General features: G+C 46.9%; 1 protein-coding gene across 6 annotated transcripts in view; it reads right to left on the bottom strand.

Annotated features, from left to right (window-relative positions):
- Positions 1–17,941, bottom strand: part of KLC1 (kinesin light chain 1) — a 406,453-nt gene that overhangs the window by 185,477 nt on the left and 203,035 nt on the right. For all 6 annotated transcript variants that reach the window (XM_078660245.1, XM_078660243.1, XM_078660246.1 and 3 more), the window contains exon 7: positions 8,388–8,489. In XM_078660245.1, coding sequence (XP_078516371.1) covers positions 8,388–8,489 — 102 coding nt within the window. The remainder of the gene's footprint in view (positions 1–8,387; positions 8,490–17,941) is intronic.

Here is a 17,941-nt window from a genome sequence, read left to right as displayed (position 1 = left end):
TGGATCTGAAGGTCCTGAAGGTGACCTCCCCAACCTTCCATGGAAGCTTCGGTAGTCAGGGTGAACTCTGCAATGTCTTGGAGAAAAGTGAGGCCCGGTGACAAATTGTGTGCCTTCGACCACCAAAGAAGGGCTTGCTTCATCTTGGTAGTTACTTTGATGCGGTCGTCGAACGATCCGTCGACTTGCTTCCACTGGCGAAGTAATTCCTCTTGTAGCGGCCTCATTCTGAGTCTCGCCATAGGGATGAGGCTGATTGCAGATGAGCACATCCCTAGAAGGGAAGCAAATGTTCGAACTGAAAGTGACCTTCTTGAAAATATTTGTTTTGCTAGCTTTAACAGTTTGTTTTGCCACTCCTGAGTCAAGAACGCCTTGCACTGGGCATGTGTTCAACACCGCTCCCAGAAAGGTCAACTCCTGGCGTGGTTGAAGCTGAGATTTGTTCGAATTGAGGGTGAGTCCCAGATTTGAGAAGAGGGAGAGGGAACTCCTGACAGCTTCCATTGTGGAGTTTCTTGATCGTCCTTTTAATAGCCAGTCGTCGAGGTATGGGAAAACTTGTATTCCCTGTGACTTCAGCATGGCTGCCACCGGGGCTAAACATTTGGTGAAGATTCTGGGGGTCGATTTGAGGCCGAACGGAAGCACTTTGAATTAAAAGTGGACGCCAGCCACTGCAAATCTTAGGTATTTGTGGTGTTTTGGGTGAATAGGGATGTGAAAGTAGGCGTCTTGCAGATCCAGAGAAGCCATAAAGTCCCCTTTGTTGAGACAATTCAGAATGTCCGTCAACGTTACCATGCGAAAACTCTGTTTCTTTAGATATTTGTTGAGTTTGCGCAGATCTAGTATTGGACACCACTCTTCTGAATTCCGAGGAAGAAGCGAGAATAAAATCCTTTCCCTTTCTGAGAAGCAGGAACACGTACTATCGCATTATTGTGTAGCATCTTTAAGGCCTCTTTGAAGAGTAAGTGAAGACGAGGGGGAAGGGGACCCCTGGGCGGCGCGGTTGGTGGCTTCTGCAAAAACTCCAGAGTGTGTCCATTCCTGACAAGATCCAGGACCCACTGATCCAAAGTTATTTTCCGCCATTGTTGGTAAAAGCCGGAAATTTTGGCGCCCACGGGAAGGGGATGATGAATGGCTGACGTCCGGCAAAGCTCATTGGCGCATGTTAGAATCACGCCCTTGATTGTTTGAGCGCCGTTTCCCTCCTTGACGAGAGAAAGAACCAGAGGCAGGCTGTCTGTAAGATGATTGATAGTACGGTTGTTTGTACTGAGACTGGTACTGGCGATTTTGTTGGTTGGAATAGTTTCCTCTGGAGGAGTAACCACGGCCTCTTGCTCCTCTAAAGGATCCCCTCTTGTAATGCAGGGTACCCAGGGATTTAGCTGTGTCCGTATATGTTTTTATTGCAAGCAAAGCGTCATCTATGTGTTTTCCAAAAAGGGAATCCCCATCGTACGCCATGTCCAAGATTTTTGTTTGGACCTCCGGCCTGAAGGTGGTAGCCCCGAGCCAACCTTGACGCCTGAGGACTGCTGCTCCCGCCAATTGCCTGAAGTTGGTGTTTGAAATATCAAGGGCGCAATCAATGATTTCCGAAGCTGCCCTTTCTCCCTCCAGTACGATCCTGCGCACCTCTTGCTGACGATCCTCAGGGACCAAATCAAGGAACTCAGACAGATCGGACCACATCTGTCTATCATAACAGGCCAAGATAGCCAACGAATTAGCTGCCTTAATGGAGGCTGCTGCATTTGCAGAGAACTTCTTCCCAATGGCATCCAGTCTCCTGCCTTCCTTGTCAGGTGGCGTTGAAATGGGAGCAGAAGGATTCTTGGACCTCTGCTGTGCCGCCTGGGATATGACAGAGTCTGGTCGAGGGTGATGCAAGATGGAGTATACGATGGTGCTCGATACTTTTTCTCTATTCTTGGAAGGACTGCAGGAATGGAAACGGGCGTTTTCATGATGTTGAGGCCCTCCTTCCATATATAATCAATAATGGGGATAGCTCTGGTAACTCTGCGATATCCCTCTTTAAAGTCATGCAAAAAGGAGTCAGACTGCTCAACTGTGACAGACAATTCAAATCTATTAGCAGCACGCTGCATAATATTATGAAATCCGCCAATATCCTCAGGTGGAGAATCTGACTGGCGTGGCGCAGGCGGTGAAGGCATAGGAATGACATAATCCTCCCACGGATCAATAGGTGTATTTTCTGGCAATTCGCCCTCTTCCCTGCCATCATCCTCATCATGAGAAGAGGTATCTGTTTCACCTTGGGGTGCAGTGCCAGTATCCTGTCTCGGTGACAATGATGCTCGCGGTGACAGAGGCCTTAGCACGTCAACTGGGGTAGGCGGCACACAAGGTGCAACTGCAGTTGGAGGAAATCTCTGGCGATAGTCTGCCAACATAGCTTGTAAGTCCTGAATTAAAGTAGATGGCAGATGACTAGTGTCCTCAGATCAAGGAGGTCTGGTATGGGGCGACTGATATGGCGTTGACAAATCTTCATGCGCATAATGCCCTTGGTCATCATCCTCCTCGTCCTCCTGATATTTGATGTTTAATTGAGAAGGGTGACGGGCAATCCCAAAAGGACCCTCATCCTCTTCACCTTCATCTGAATCTTCCTCCACATAGGTCTCCAAAAGGTGTGATGGTAAGAGTGGAGAAATGTGAGAGTAGTCTCGCCTCCGATAAGTTTTCATTTGGAAATGCGTATATTGGACCCTCGTCAGAGGTGAGCTGGGCAACAGATGAGCAGATGCCACTGCTGTCGCAGTAGTCGATGACGATGAACCCATTGTCATGGGAATCATCGTCGACGGAACTGTCGACGGCTTGTCCGTTGATGGAACTGTCGTCGATGGCATTGATTTTGCCGTCGACGGGGTCGTCAATGGTGTCTTCGTCGACGAACCCTTCTTCGACGAGGTCGTCGATGGCGTCTTCGTCGACGAGTCCTTCGTCGACGAGGGCGTCGATGGTGTCTTCGTCAACGAGCCCGTCGATGGTGTCTTCGTCGACGAGTCCTTCGTTGACGAGGCCGTCGATGGTTTCTTAGTCGATGAGTCCTTCGTCGACGAGATCGTCGTTGGTGTCTTCGTCGACGAGACCTTCGTCGACGAGGTCGTCGATGTTGGCTTCGTCGACGGGATTGTCGTCGACGGACCAGAAGTTTTAGTTGTCGGGGCCTTTGTCGACGGAGACGTCGACGACGGGACAGTCAACGATGACGGCAACTTGCCCTTCGTCGTCGAAGGCTTCACAGGCGATGACAAAATTGTAGCAGACATCAGAGGAGAGGTAATAGCCGAAGTGGTGACCGTAGTAGAAGTAGTTGAAGAAGTAGAAGTCAAAGTAGCAGTATGAACAGACACCAGAGAAACAGTCTTAGCCTGGGCTACACTCACAGTTGTCGTTCGTGAAGGAGACGATGCACTCTGAGGGTTCTGAGGCTCTTTGAGAGGGTTTAAGTTTTTTCTTCCTCTCAGGAGAAGAGCTCTCCCTGGATCTGGCTCTCTTGCTGGACGTAGAGGCCTTGTCCTCATCATCTGTGGAAGATGATTTTAACCACAAAATAACCCTTGCCTCTCTATCCCTGATTGTTTTTGGAGGGAACGTACGGCAAATTCTACAGTCCTTCACAACATGTGAGGGGTGCAGACAATAGATGCAGTCAGAGGGCTGGTCATCCACATGGACCCTCTTCTTATAGCAGGTTCCACAAGCCTTGAAAAGAGCCTTCTTTTCAGACATTTTTGAAGAAAAAAGACAAAAAACTGAGTAGGCACTCAGGGAGACTCCCTTACACACGAAGGTAAAAATCTGAGGAGAACTGCCTGAGCTAGGAAGGTTCTAGAGGGTGAGGACAGCTGATTGGCTGAGGCTACTATTTTACATAATGATGTAGATAGGCTGCTAAGTTTTGGGCCTAGTTAGGCCTTTAGGCTTTTCCAGCCTACTACAAGAAATTTTTAGGCACTGCTATTGTATATATTTTTACCGTGGGACTCCCGCCTCGACGACGGGGAATGATTCAGGCATGTGAATCTATGAAAGATACCCCAATACTGGATAAATAAATATTCTCAAAATAAATACCGAACATTTGATCTTTATGGCAGATCTTCATTGAGTAGCGCAGGGGGGATAGGCTCAAGATATAGACCCCTATAATCAGCCAACCGCTTCCATATCTTCTGGTGTTTCTGGGGACATCTGGTGTTTCTGGACATCCCCATCCCCCCCACCCCCCAAAAAAAAATCTGTATCTCTAACCCCATGAAAAAATCAAGGCCCTGTTTCCAGGCCCCTACAGATGGCGGTGAAGTCTCCTTCCAAGCCTCAACAATGTCACGCTGAGCAAGAGTAAGCCCCAGGAATAGCAATTGTCTTTTGTATCTGTTACCTCCAATGCCCACCGTAATGTGAAGCATAGTTCGACGTGGAGACTGTGGAATGTCCCACCACAGCACCTCAGAAATACAGGTCAGAACCCCACACCAAAACAGCGATAGAGCATAACACTCCCAAATTGTTTGGAGGAAAGTGCCCTTGGCCATTCCACAGCGTAGACAGAGGGGGGGGGGGATGTAATCATCCCAGCGCATCATAGCCTGTAGTGAGTGAAATACACACTGTGAAGATATTTAAATTGTATAAGACGAAGGTGCGCAGCAATGGCTGCCCCACGCGGGGACTCCAGAGCCTCAACCCAGTCGTCTTCATCAAGTGGACCTAAATCTTTCTGTCAGACCTCTCTGGTCTTATTGAGTGTAGTATGGCTGTTAGTGACCAATGTGCGATCTAGCACTGCGATTTTGTGCGGGCCCATCTCGCCAAGGAACACCGTGGCCTCAATAGGATTAAAGTCTGGAATACTGTCTTGCTGAGCAAGGTACGGGGAGACTGCTTGGCGAAATAGTAAATATTTATAAAATTGAGACAGAGGCATTTGAAATTCGGTTTGTAACTGCTGGAATGACTTCAGGGTCTGACCATGGAGGACAGCGCCAACTGTTGAAATTCCAATGGAATCCCATTCCACGAAGCCCTGTAGTTCAGCCAATTGAGGTCAGAGGCCATTGTGCCAAAGAGGAGTCTCTGTTGTGAGTTTGCACCACCACCCCATCCCTACGCAGTACTGGTCGACATATCACAAAGACCGTCCGGGTTGCGGGCGGTAGCGGCTGGAGCGTCGCACTAGAATGTAGAATTGTGTGTAGAGATTTGAAGTCCATTAGCAAATACTCGACGGCGTAAGCAGGGTCACATCTATCCCCGTACCACCAATCATTTGAAATGAGAAGATGAGATGTTGCATGATACGCCTGAATGTCTGGAGTCGCAATACCCCCGCAATATGTGGACTGAAAGCACGTTCTTAGTATGACACGCACCCCCCCCCCCCCCCTCCCTCCCCAAGGAAATGACTAAGGACCGTTTTTATTGGCTGAAACCATGTATGCAGAATTGGGTAAGAATGGTTTTGAAGTTGATAAAGAAGGCCATTTAAAAAATGGGCAATCTGCCGAATAGTGATACGGGCAAATGTGACCAGACGCGCACCTGTTCTTTGACCTGAGTCAACAGAGGGGACAGATTCTTATTCCAGGAGGTGGGTTGTGACGCTGACAAGAACACCCCAAGATATTTGAAGCCATCCGGGACTACCGTAACCTGATGTGTCCAAGTCCCGAGCTGAACAACCCAACGCAAGGGCCATAGATACGATTTGTGGGCGTTCATGTAGAGACCAGAGTTCTCGCCAAAGATTTGCATTATTCCAAGCAGGCTTGGGCCGGATCTATAAGGGCATGTGAAAAAGAATGAGACAACATCGGCGTACAACGCTATATGATCGGAGACCTCCCGTGACCACTCAAAGCCCTGGGTGTCTATTCTTACCCACGCCGCAAGTGGCTCCATTGCAAGTGTAAAAAGGTAGTGAGATAAAGGGCATCTGTGTCTCGCGCACCTTCCGATGCAAAACGGCTGCCAGATTGAGTCAGTAATCTGTACCGAAGCGATGATGTCTGTGTATAGGAGGCGAATATATTTAAGAAGTCAAGGGCCAATGTAAAGGCGGTTCAGGAGAGCAAAGAGGTAGGTCCAACTAAGAGAATCAAAGGCCTTGTCGATATCGGCCTGAAGGAGCGCTGCCGGCTCATTCAGTCGGTCCACAGAGGCAACAACGCTGTGCTGACAACGGGTGTTATGTCGGGTGGCACAGCTGGACATAAAGCCAGCTTGATCTGGATGAACTAATGTTGCTATGTGCGTGACGATGCAGTATGCAATGATTTTGGCCAACAATTTTGCCTCAACGTTGATTAGGCAAAATCGATCTATATGAGGTATGGAGTTCCAGGTGCTGGCCTGCTTTTAAGAAAATCACTATTTTGGCATGATGCCAGTCAGTCGGAAGCCGGCTGTCTTCCACAACCGCGTGGAGTGCCGCCAATTAATGTGCTAATATTTCTTGAAGAACTTACAGGGAAATCCGTTCGAGCCCGGTGCTTTACCCAAGCTCATGTCCTTGAGGGCACTCTGAACCTCCTCAGTAGAGATCGGGTCTTCTAGGTCATCCGGCAGAGACCTTGGGGGCAGAACAGCCAGGAATCAATCAATGGTGGCCTTGGGGGAAACCTTTTGGTTTTGGCACTACAAAAATCCTAATTAAGTAAAAAGTAAACATGAAGGTGTGCAAATGCACCAACCACCTTGCTTGTTTCTCAAGAAATTCCAACAAGTTAGCAATGTGAAGGAGCCAAATGTAAACTTTTTCTTTCTACAGCTCAGGAGAAAACCGTTTTTGTGAAGGAATGCATTAGATTTGAATTTGAGAGTTCACTAGGTCTCACCTACCAGACAGATCAAGTTGTCTGGTTGCAACAGGCCTACTGTAGGCTTACAACCAACCCTTTGCTTACCATTGGTTGGTTTTATTGTCACAGATTGCTGTTTATTATATGGCTTGCCTTCCTCTTCTTGTGTTTATCCCTCCCCTGGACCATATCCTCTTTACCATCCTTTTGATTGGCTGGCCTGTATCCTTCCACTGTTCACTTTTAGGGAACTACTCCTTTTATTTTGGTTAAGCACACCACGAGAGTGCATGTGTTTTCCAGCTCCTCCCTCATTTGCATATCCACCAGACGAAATATCACCTAATGCTTGATGTACCTATCTTTCTCATATGCTGCACCCCTCTCTCTCTCAAGTGTTTCTTCCACCCAAAGTCCACTACCCCGTGGCTGTGTTGCTCTCTCCCTTGTTTGCTGCTCACTATTGTGTATTTTTCCTCTGCCCTTGTGATGTCTGTCCATTCCTATGGTTCCCCTATGTTGCTCTCTCTCATGTGCTTCTCCCCCAAGATCACGCACACTTTGTGTGGCTCTGTCTTTTGTGTGTTTCTACCCACTCCATCTTGTAATGCTTGCTCTGCCACTCATGCATTTCTCCCTCACCAAACTCCTCCGCCTCCCCTTCCACCACGCAGACCATGTTGTAATTTCCATTCATCACTTCTTTCCCAGCTACTGCGTTGCTCTCTCCTCTTCTCCGCACTGATCCTCCTCTGTAACCCCGAACCCCCACAGTCCTTTCTGATGTTCATTTTGCCCTAAATAAAATACTTTTTTATTTATTTACCAGATCCAAGTGGCGCCTGCCATCCTTAAACAGTCAATAAAAAATAGGAAAATACACGTCATTCTATAGATGCACACATGCATGGCAATGAATGGTCGCGCCTACAGAATGACTCAACCAGCAACCGCAACAGTGCTGTGTTATCACAGTTTTTTTTTCTCTTGGGTCATGTGCAGAATTTGCATGCTTTTTGCCGACAGTGCAGACCATCTGCAAACTGCTCTGAAAAAGCCAATCGTACCAAAAGGCGAAACCTATTAGCTTTGCCAGTGTTGCTTTAAACTAGTGACTAAAGTCATAGCCATTAATGTAGATGATGACAGTACTTAAAATTGTCGAATAAAGCAAAGTAATTGACTTGACAAAACAGTAAAAGGAATTGGGAGGTACGGGCAACCTTCAGTCAAGTAACCTCCTCCTAGAAATATTTCTAGGATGTATTTTAAACAATTTCATGTGATAAAAAACGCCTAAGAGTGATGTACGAGCAATCAAATCATGCCAATATACCTTGTGGCAAGGCATTGTTTGGGCAACAGACTAATGTGCAAGAATACAAAGCAAATGAGAAGTCACAAAAGCTCAGCCACTACTGACATATAGCTCAACCTACCGTTAAAATAGTTTTGGTACTTTAGAAATAAAAGTGACTTTTACACAAATAGCATATCTGCCTTTTCTCAAACAGACATCGTTAAAACTTGTACCTTTTCTCGGATCTCGAGGGCTCTTTTGCACAACGGTTCCGCCTCCTTGTACTTGCCACGTTTTCCGTACAGTACTGCCAAGTTGTTGAGTGTGGCTGCCACCTGTCAAGAGGGGATGGCAAAAATCACAGTGCTAAAGGATTCTTTAATAACGAGCTTAGAGATGCGGACTTTGAGTGGGATAAATACTGCTTGCTGTGTATATTTACACAAACCGGTTCAATATTCTTTTGATAAATCTTTTTTTTTCATTTTTCAGCTAAAACAGACTGCAAATTTACATCGATTTATTGATTTGTTAAAACGTTATCATTTTCCAACATATTGTAGAAGAAAAAAAACATTTCCAGGTCCTTAATATCAAGGGCAAAAAAAATGCAACAGTGAAATACCAATTGCAAAAAAATCCAGTGACAATATTGACAGTTTTGATACACAGGAAGGAAGTACCTTCAAAGATGACACATGGAGGCTGTCTACATAAGCGTAACCAATTAGAACAATAGCAGGCTCAAAATGTGCCAATGCTCTATATATTTCTGACATCGAATTGTCAAGTGTTAGCACATAGTCTCTCCGTGGTTGCCAGATGTCTTTAGGTCTGGAGGTGAGGGGTTGGAGGATAGCAAATAGCAGCAAATAATTCACTAGTATTGCACAGTATGAGATTCATCATCCAGATGTTTGTCGTGGGTGGGTTCTTAAGGCCCCAGTGTAGGGCTATCTCACGTTTGGCCAGTAGTAATGCCATAGCAACAACATGTCTCACACATTTAGGAACATCTACTCATACGCCAGCAGGGAAAGCAGAGGATTAGGTTGGAGCATAGCTCCTATCATTAAAGGGAGACGGGAAACACATCACTCCAGTAGGGTGCGATACTGCTGCATGTCCAGGTTAAGTGAGAGAAGTCTGCAGCTGAGGCGTAACATTTGGGGCAGTAAGAGGGTTAGGAAGTGTTGATGTGTGCCAGCGAAGCAGGCGTGGTGTAAGCGCTGCATAAGAGCTAATAATGTATGACCTTATAGTAGAGGATGATACAAACTAAGCGTGTTTGCGCACAGCAGGCACATCAAATTTGGTCCGATAGGCACTGGCCCAGATCGGCTTCCGAGGGGTCTCCAAGTTGGGAATCACATACTGGTAGCAGGCCCACGCAAGTGCAATACAGTTTGGATGGGAGTCTGTCAGCTCTAGTATCAGTGATAACTAGTGTAAGTGGCACAATTTCATCAGGGGCTAGTGGATATGATGGAATTCTGGCACACCGTGCGATTTGAAAGCACCCGAGCACAAAGTGATCCATGTAGGTGGCGTTGGGAAACTGGTGATCTTTAGTACAGGAGAATGCATTACCATTCGGGAACAAGTCGCCGAACGTGTGGAGGGATAGATAAGTCATTGTGTTTTGAACAAGCTTTTCTTGGGTAATGGGAAGCCACGGGTTATTGGCCAGCGGTATTGCAGGAGAATAAGTATGTCTCTGTTGAGGAGTCGCGCAAACCTGCACCACGCCCAGCTTGTGGTGGAAAGAGTTAATATATCCTTTGGGTCTAATGGTTGATTTAACGGGTGAAGCACCCGCAACAGTGTCAGAGCCGCTAGATCTTTTTCAGGAATGGCGTATGGAATGCATACGTCAGTGATACCAATGATATGTGAACTGGCACTGTGCGGCCAGATAATACAAATGTGGGACACAGACTTTACTGTGTTCGTACAGGAGGATCAAGATATCGCAACAAATTCGGCTCTATTTATCTGCCCATTTAAATCACAATAGGCTCCAGAAGGTAGCAATACATCGATTCATGGATAGGTAGTCATGTGCAATGTTCACAGTACCCAATGTCAACTTCTCATTTAGTGCCAGTTCATCTGCACTAAACGTGAACTTGATGGGTAAAGGAGTGCATAAGTCATTAACTTGGAGAATAAACCAGAACTTTAACAAAGAAACTTCACAGATAGAAGAGGCAGGTTATGTCTGATGGACTCGCAAGTGTTATGCAGTTGTGGTTGTATAGACTTACGAGTGTGATGTTAATACGGCATCATTAGGGGCAAATACTGTGCGCTAAAAGTGGAATGCAGGCACAGCTCACACTGCAGGGATTGGTGGGGTGCACCTGCAATGTTAGCCATCCTGCAGAAGTGCTGAAAGGAAAAGCGATTTTGGCACCCTCCTTTAATTTCTGTTCACCCACCTGACAATCAAATTCCTCAATGGACTTTTATAGAATCACTCACCTTTTTAAACCTATATAACTCGCCAAGAAATGTGTTCATTCTTCATTCCCCGTAATGGGGACACCCTTTTAAATGCCTGACAACATTCACATTCCTGAATCAAGAGTTTGACAGCTATGAGTAGATAATTTTGAAACAAAGTACAGACAACAGTTTGATATAAAGTTAGACATTACGCTGCATTGAGAAGTGATTGTTTAGTTTTCTGCCATGTGCCAGGACAAAGTTCAAAGTACACATGGATTTTAAATGTCCAGCATCATACACAGGTAGCAATCACAGGCCCCTAAGAACGGACAGCAGATCTACAGTAGAAAAGCCACCTGACAACGCAAAGTGGGTCCAAGGTCTTAACCTTGGGGAAGATAAATCCCATCTCTCCGGAAACTAGTCAGCTGGAGCAGTCTCCCCTTTTGGGATACTGCTACGCCTACTCATGAGCAGCATGATGGTCCTGCTCCCGGTTTTCCCAGTGCAAGATCTCCAGACCTGATTTTACAAGCTGGATATTCTAGCCACTAAAAATCGCATTAGGTTTTGGCTGCAACAGAAGTCAAGGCTCAGCCCAACGTCAATGCCAAGCTTTATTTGACAAGGAAGGGAGCATGCGGTGCTCCAACGGTTCTAAACTGTTCTTACATTTCCCTCACCTCTTGCCCTCTCAAACCCCACCCACCCGAAGAGAAGCCACTGCTCGCATGTACCATCTGCTCAGAGCAGGTGGTAAATGGAAGCGTGATATCCCTCAGAACACAGAATACCATTCGGAATTCCGCACGGCAATTCTGTGTTCAGACAGTTATTCCCCTACCCGAGGGGTCTACTAGTAACAGATGAAAACTTATGTAGATACCAGCCAGTAGTGGTAATTCTGACTCCACACTGAATTCCACCTAATTATAATCAAGGCCTTAGAGGTGAACATAAGGAATTTTAGGCCAAATGGAGCAAAGTGAGCAAAACTCCATCCACTGGCTTGAAGATAGACACAAAGTGTAGGCTTGCACCAACATAATGTTAGAACAAGCATTTGCAATGCAATAGGTCTCGCATTAGGGAAGTTTGAGCTATTGGTCTTGTAAATGACCATTTTTTATTTATGTGTTGGTTTTGAAAATAGCTAAATTAATAGCTTTGTCATTTACAATGCCAATAGTTATAACTTTCGCAAATGTGACACCTATAGCATTTGTAATGCAACAGGTTTTGTATTTACGTGACTTAGATGTATTGATATTACAAATAACAATGGTATTGTTCACAAAAGATCTTCGACATCAGAAAATTAAAGTAGCCTGCACTTAAGACCTAATAAAATGGCAGCATCCACATAAACAACAGTGTCTACTCTTCTCTTACTTTTGTGCAACTGCCAGCACCTCATGCTAATAAGCAGTGGCCGCACGACCCTCGGAGCATATTTACAAACTGGAGGCACTTCACCCAACACCTTCCATATTGCACCTCACTGTGCAGCACTCTAGAAATTACTTAAAGGTGCCTCAGAAGCAGATGTGAATAGGAATGCTCTGTGGCCTTGTCAATGGTGAGAAGCTCAATAATTCTACAATAGATATATGTATGACCACAATGTGTTTTTTTGATCTCATCTATACACCTTCTCCAGTCAGTATTGTCGCAGTCTAAAAGCTGCTTCAGAGTTCTCTTGGAACGCCATGATAGGCATGAGTAAGGCATTAAGTACTGGGTTTTAATTTGCATTTTGGTCCCTGTAGTTTTGCATTCCCTTTTAAAATGTAGATATCACAATGCGAAGTTTGAACAAGAACTGGATAAGCTACTCAAGCTTGACATATGGTAACTCGAGGTTTTCCCAACCAGTGCATGAAATGTAAAAACAGAAGTGCAGGTACTCTATACCCGAGTACCTGCTTGTTTCTGAGAAGTACCGGTAATCTCCAATCAAAAATATAGCATTTCTTGTTGGAAGTGCAGGTACTCTCCCTCTCAAAATATAAAAGTGCAGGTACTCCGTACCGGTCAATTTAAAGCATTGGTCCCAACTTTTGTCATATTGCTTCTCCTCATGAAGTATAATGACAACTTTAGTTTTCAGATTGCCACCAGTTCCCCATCTCAGAGTGCTATCGATCCCTTTAGACACGTATTGTTGCCCCTTCATGTAAAGTGGCAAGTCCACATACAAGCTTACAGTATACGTCCCCATTATCCCCAGTCGTGATCAGCCCCACGTGGACTGGGACAGAGCCCTCTTCCACCCAGTAGCACCACTTCAACCCATGACTGGAATGTGCTGGACATTCTCACCAGCTCGAACAGGTTGGTGACTCCTCTCTCTTGCAGAAGTTTCTTGCCCTTCTTGTGTTTACTCCGTACAGGGACATCCGCTTCTTCCTCCTCATCCTCTTGCTCAGCTTGCCCCGGCGGCAGGTCCCCAGAACAGAGTGGCTCCTGAACCGCACTTCACCCTTCAGCCGCCTCAGGGCCCGGCGAGACATGTTACCCTATTCCTTCGAACCCGTGCCTGTTAGGAACCGCAACGCACATGCGCACATCCATGGTCAGGCAGCGCCAGCGACATAGCATACTTCATGCCCGCGCCGCACTACACGGAAGCGTGAACAACGGAGCGCGTGCGCGCATCCTAGCACGCATTCACTGTCGCTTGGACGTAGACGCACAAAACCGGCAGGGAAAGTTAAGACGTCACATGAAAGGTTAGTGATAACGAAGAGTGCTCGTCATTTCAATTGTGTGTCGCTACCTGCGACATGAGGAATTCCAGTTTCTGTATATTAAACCTCAGGAAGTAAGCTCCGACTTTGAATTGGAGCCTGCTGCCGCCGAGAGTGACCCGCTGCGGAGGGAGAGGGACATGCGAGAAGAGCCTGGTGAGTGAGGGGGAAGTGGGGAGGGGGAAGTGGGGGGGTGTGTGTGGCGTTCTCTATGTGTGTGTCTGCTTACAAGGAGCCATGGGAGACAGGAGATGGTGAACGCGCGCATGACCTGATCCGTTTACGCGCGTGCCCATCTCTTGGCTCCTTGTAAGCAGAACTGATTGCAATAGGCCTCGCAGCGACGATCGCTTCCCGATCCGTTTGCAGGTGCGAGACCTAAAACCAGGAGGGATGTGATGGACCAACAATCAGGGTTTACCCTAAACAGCACTCTAACCTCAAACAACATATACAGTGTAGTCAGCACATCAATATAATTGTAGTATTAGTTCGAGCCACCAAGAGAAGGGAGCACACACGAGGAAGAAATGCGTTAATTACCTGTAACTGCAGTTATCCAGTATTGGTGTCTTTCATAGATTCACATGCCTGAATCATTCCCCGTCGTCGAGACGGGAGTCTCCGGTACATAGAAAAGTAATGTCCTATAGACATATAGAGAGAGAAGTAGGCCTAAGGGCCTCCCCTTAGTAGCCTATCTATGTCCTTTTGTAAAAAGGACCAAACTCTAGAAGAGAGCCAATCAGCTAACACCTCCCTCTAGAACCTTCCTGTCAGGAGCCTCAGTCTCTCAGATTTTCGTACGCACCAAGCTAAGTAGGCGTAGCACTGATAGAGAGATAGGTGAGTCCTTCCAAGGGAGGCGGGAGGGTTGCATGTGAATCTCTGAAAGACACCAATACTGTATAACTGCAGTTACAGGTAAGTAACGCATTTCTTATCCAGTATTATGGGTGTCTTTCATAGATTCACATGCCTGAATCAGAGTAGCAAGCAATATCTTGTGCACATTTCTGAAGGAGCATCATATACAAGTCATTAGATAATACATATCATGCGACTATGAACCATCATTATACATCAACCAGAAGCAGTAACAGAGAAATGTGCATACCAGAAAAGGATGGAGGGATGGAGGAAGGCTCACCTTACTGGAAAAGATGGCGTAGTACTGCCTGCCCCACCGCAGCATCCTTCATCAGCTCTGTATCCAGGCAGTAGTGCCTGGTGAAGGTATGCGGCGACTTCCACGTTGTCGCCCTGCAGATGTCGAGAACTGGCACTCCTGCAAATAGCGCCATAGAAGTCGACATGGCCCTTGTAGAGTGCGCCCTGATTTTAGATTGCAATGGCTGTCCGGCTCTGTCGTGACAAAAGGCAATCGCCGAAGAGATCCATCTGGAGATGCTTTGTTTGGTAAGCGGTAGACCCTGCCTAGGCCTACTGAAGGCTATGAGGAGTTGGTTAGATTTTCTGAAATGTTTGGTTTTATAATATAAAATTTTAGACATCTCTTAAGGTCCAATGAGTGCAGTGATCTCTCAGCTGCGGTGCTGGGATTTGGAAAGAATGATCTGAGAATCACAGGTTCATTTAAGTGGAAGTCCGACGGGATTTTAGGAATAAACCTAGGATTGGTCCTTAAAATCACTCCGTCATCCCTAAACTGCAGGAAGGGGTCTTGAATGGAAAGAGCCTGCAGTTCACTGACCCTCCTTGCTGATGTAAGCGCCAGGAGGAGAGCCGTCTTCCTCGAGATGTATTTCACGTCTGCCCTGTGAATGGGTTCAAAAGGGTGTTTCATCAGTTGGTTAAGAACCACATTTAGGTGCCATGTTGGAGGTATCATCCGTGGTCGAGGAAAAGATCTATAGAGACCTTTAAGGAATTGTTTTATAAGTCTACTAGACCAGAGAGAGGGCCCTTTAGATGTTCTTTTAAACCTTGAGATCGCCGCCAAATGTACCCTTATGGAGGAGTGGGCCAGGCCCAACTGCGCCAGGTGTAGCAAGTAGTGTAATATTTGTTCTGGAGAGGTGGCGAAGGGACGAAGACCTTTGTCCGCACACCAGATGCAGAAGCGTTTCCACTTTAAGGAATAAGTCTCGTTAGTGCTGTCCGCTCTTGCCCTGGCTAGGATGTCTTTACAATCCTGTGGGATGTTCATATTGCTGAATTCTCGGTACTCAGGAGCCAAGCCGATAACCTGAGAGATTTCAGATCCGGATGTTGAATCTGCTTGTTGCTCATCGTGAGCAGAGATGGGTGCTGACGTAGATGGATCGGCGGCTGCAGTGAGAAGCGATGAAGGTCTGTGAACCAATGTTGCCTCGGCCAGAATGAGGTTATCAGGATTAAAGTGCAGGGCTCCGCCTTCATCTTTCTGAGGACTCTGGGAATCATTGGAAATGGCGGAAATGCGTACGCAAAGATGTTGCGCCATGCGATGGAAAATGCATTTCCGAGAGACCTTGACTGGGGATGCCAACTTGCGAAGTTTTGGCATTTGGTGTTCTCCCTGGTCGCAAATAGGTCGATTTGCGGCGTTCCCCACCTTGAGAAGATGTGAACTGTGGTTCTCATGTCTAGCTCCCATTCGTGTGATGAAGACCTCTGTCTGCTTAGGGCATCTGCTATGACATTGTCCTTGCCTGGGACGTACTCCACCCTCAAGGAGACATTGTGGAGAATGAGCCAATTCCAGATCTTCTGCGATTCGCAAGATAGTGTTAGCGAACGCGTCCCTCCCTGTTTGTTCAGGTAGTGCATCGTCGTGGTGTTGTCGGTCCTGACGAGCACAAGGGAGTTCTTGATCCTTGGCAAGAAGGACTGCAAGGCTAGGAAGACTGCCCTTAGCTCCAGCAGGTTGATATGGAGCTGCGTCTCCTGTTCTGACCATCTGCCGCTGATCCGTAATTCCTGTAGGACTGCTCCCCAACCCTCCTGGGAGGCGTCCGTTGTAAAGTTTTCGAGCGACCTCCACCACTGCAATGCCTTGGCGATTTGCATCGTGATCTTTATGCGGTCTTCGAACGATCCCCTGCATTGCGTCCACTGTTTGGACAAAGCCTCTTGGAGCGGACGCATCCGGAGGCGACAGTGCGGTATGAGCAGAATGCACGAGGACATCATTCCCAAGAGGGATTTGAAGGTACGGACTGGTAAAGTTTTCTTTGAAGCAACTGATGAGGCCAGAGAGACGAGTCTGCGTTTTCTCTCCTGAGATGGGAATGCCTTCGCAGCTTTTGTATCCAGTGTTGCTCCGAGGAAGGTAATGACTCGAGAGGGATGTAAAGTAGATTTTTCTTGATTGAGTGTAAGATCCACGTGCTTGAAGAGATTCAGACAGGCGTTGGAGGATTTGGTTGCGCCTGTCAATGATGGTGCCTTCACCAGCCAGTCGTCCAAATACGGGAAGACTTGATGGCCATGCTGCCTGAGGAATGCTGCCACCGGGGAGAGACACTTGGTGAAGATCCGGGGCGCCGACTTGAGGCCAAAAGGGAGGACACAGAACTGATAGTGCCGCCCCGCCACTACAAATCGTAGAAATTTCCTGTGATTTTTGTGGACTGGGACGTGAAAGTATGCGTCCTGCAGATCTAAGGACGTCATGTAATCTCCCTCCTCTAAGAGACACAAGATCTCCTGAATCGTGACCATGCGGAACGATTGCCTTTTTAAGAATGCATTGAGTGCCCTGAGGTCTAGAATGGGCCTCCATTTCTTTTCCTTCTTTTGAATGAGGAAGAAGCGGGAGTAAAATCCTCTCCCCTTGTGAGCTGTTGGTACTCGCTCTATTGCCCCTTTTTGTAGCATAATTGAGATTTCTTGAAGAAGCAATCGCAGGTTTTTGTGGGGCATTGGGCGAGGAGGGGTTGTTGGAGGGATATTTTCGAATTCTATAGAATGTTCAAATTGAATTAACTGGAGGACCCATCGGTCCGTTGTTATTCTCCTCCAATTGCTGAGGAATTGGGTCAATTTTCCTCCAATTTTCAAAGAAGGAGATGAGGGATGGACTGGCTGTAGGAATAGGTCATTGCCGTCCGCCAGTGGCCTTCCGTTGGTTCTTTCCCCTAAAGTTGGACCTTCCAAAAGAGGACGGTCTGCCCTGCTGTTGTTGGCGAGGTTGGTATTGTGACTTGCCTTGGCTGTAAGAATATGAGGATCTATTTTGATAATTGCCTCTGTAAGAGGTCTGTCCTCTGCCTCTGTTCCCTCGAAAGGACTGGTTCCTGAATTGTAGCGTGCCGAGTGCTCTCGCTGTGTCCGTGTCCTTTTTTATTGTTTGAAGCGCTTCATCAATCTTGGTTCCAAACAGGTGTTGCCCATCGTATGGCATGTCCAGGACTTTAGATTGTACCTCCTGTCGAAATGAGGTAGATTTGAGCCACCCCTGCCTTCGCAGGACAGCTGCCCCTGCTAGCTGTCTGAATCCAGTCATTGCCACATCCAGAGCACAGTCGATCAATTCAGAGGCCGAAGATTGACCCTCTAGGAGTAGGTATTGAACTTCCTCCTGCGTGGCGTCTCGCAGTTCAGATAAATACGGAGCAATGTCGGCCCACAACTGTCTATTA

This window comes from Lissotriton helveticus, chromosome 9, assembly GCF_964261635.1.
Source record: "Lissotriton helveticus chromosome 9, aLisHel1.1, whole genome shotgun sequence".
In the NCBI taxonomy this organism is placed as follows: Eukaryota; Metazoa; Chordata; class Amphibia; order Caudata; family Salamandridae; genus Lissotriton; species Lissotriton helveticus.
Note: the sequence above shows the minus strand (reverse complement) of the source record. Positions and strands in the feature narration are given on the sequence as shown.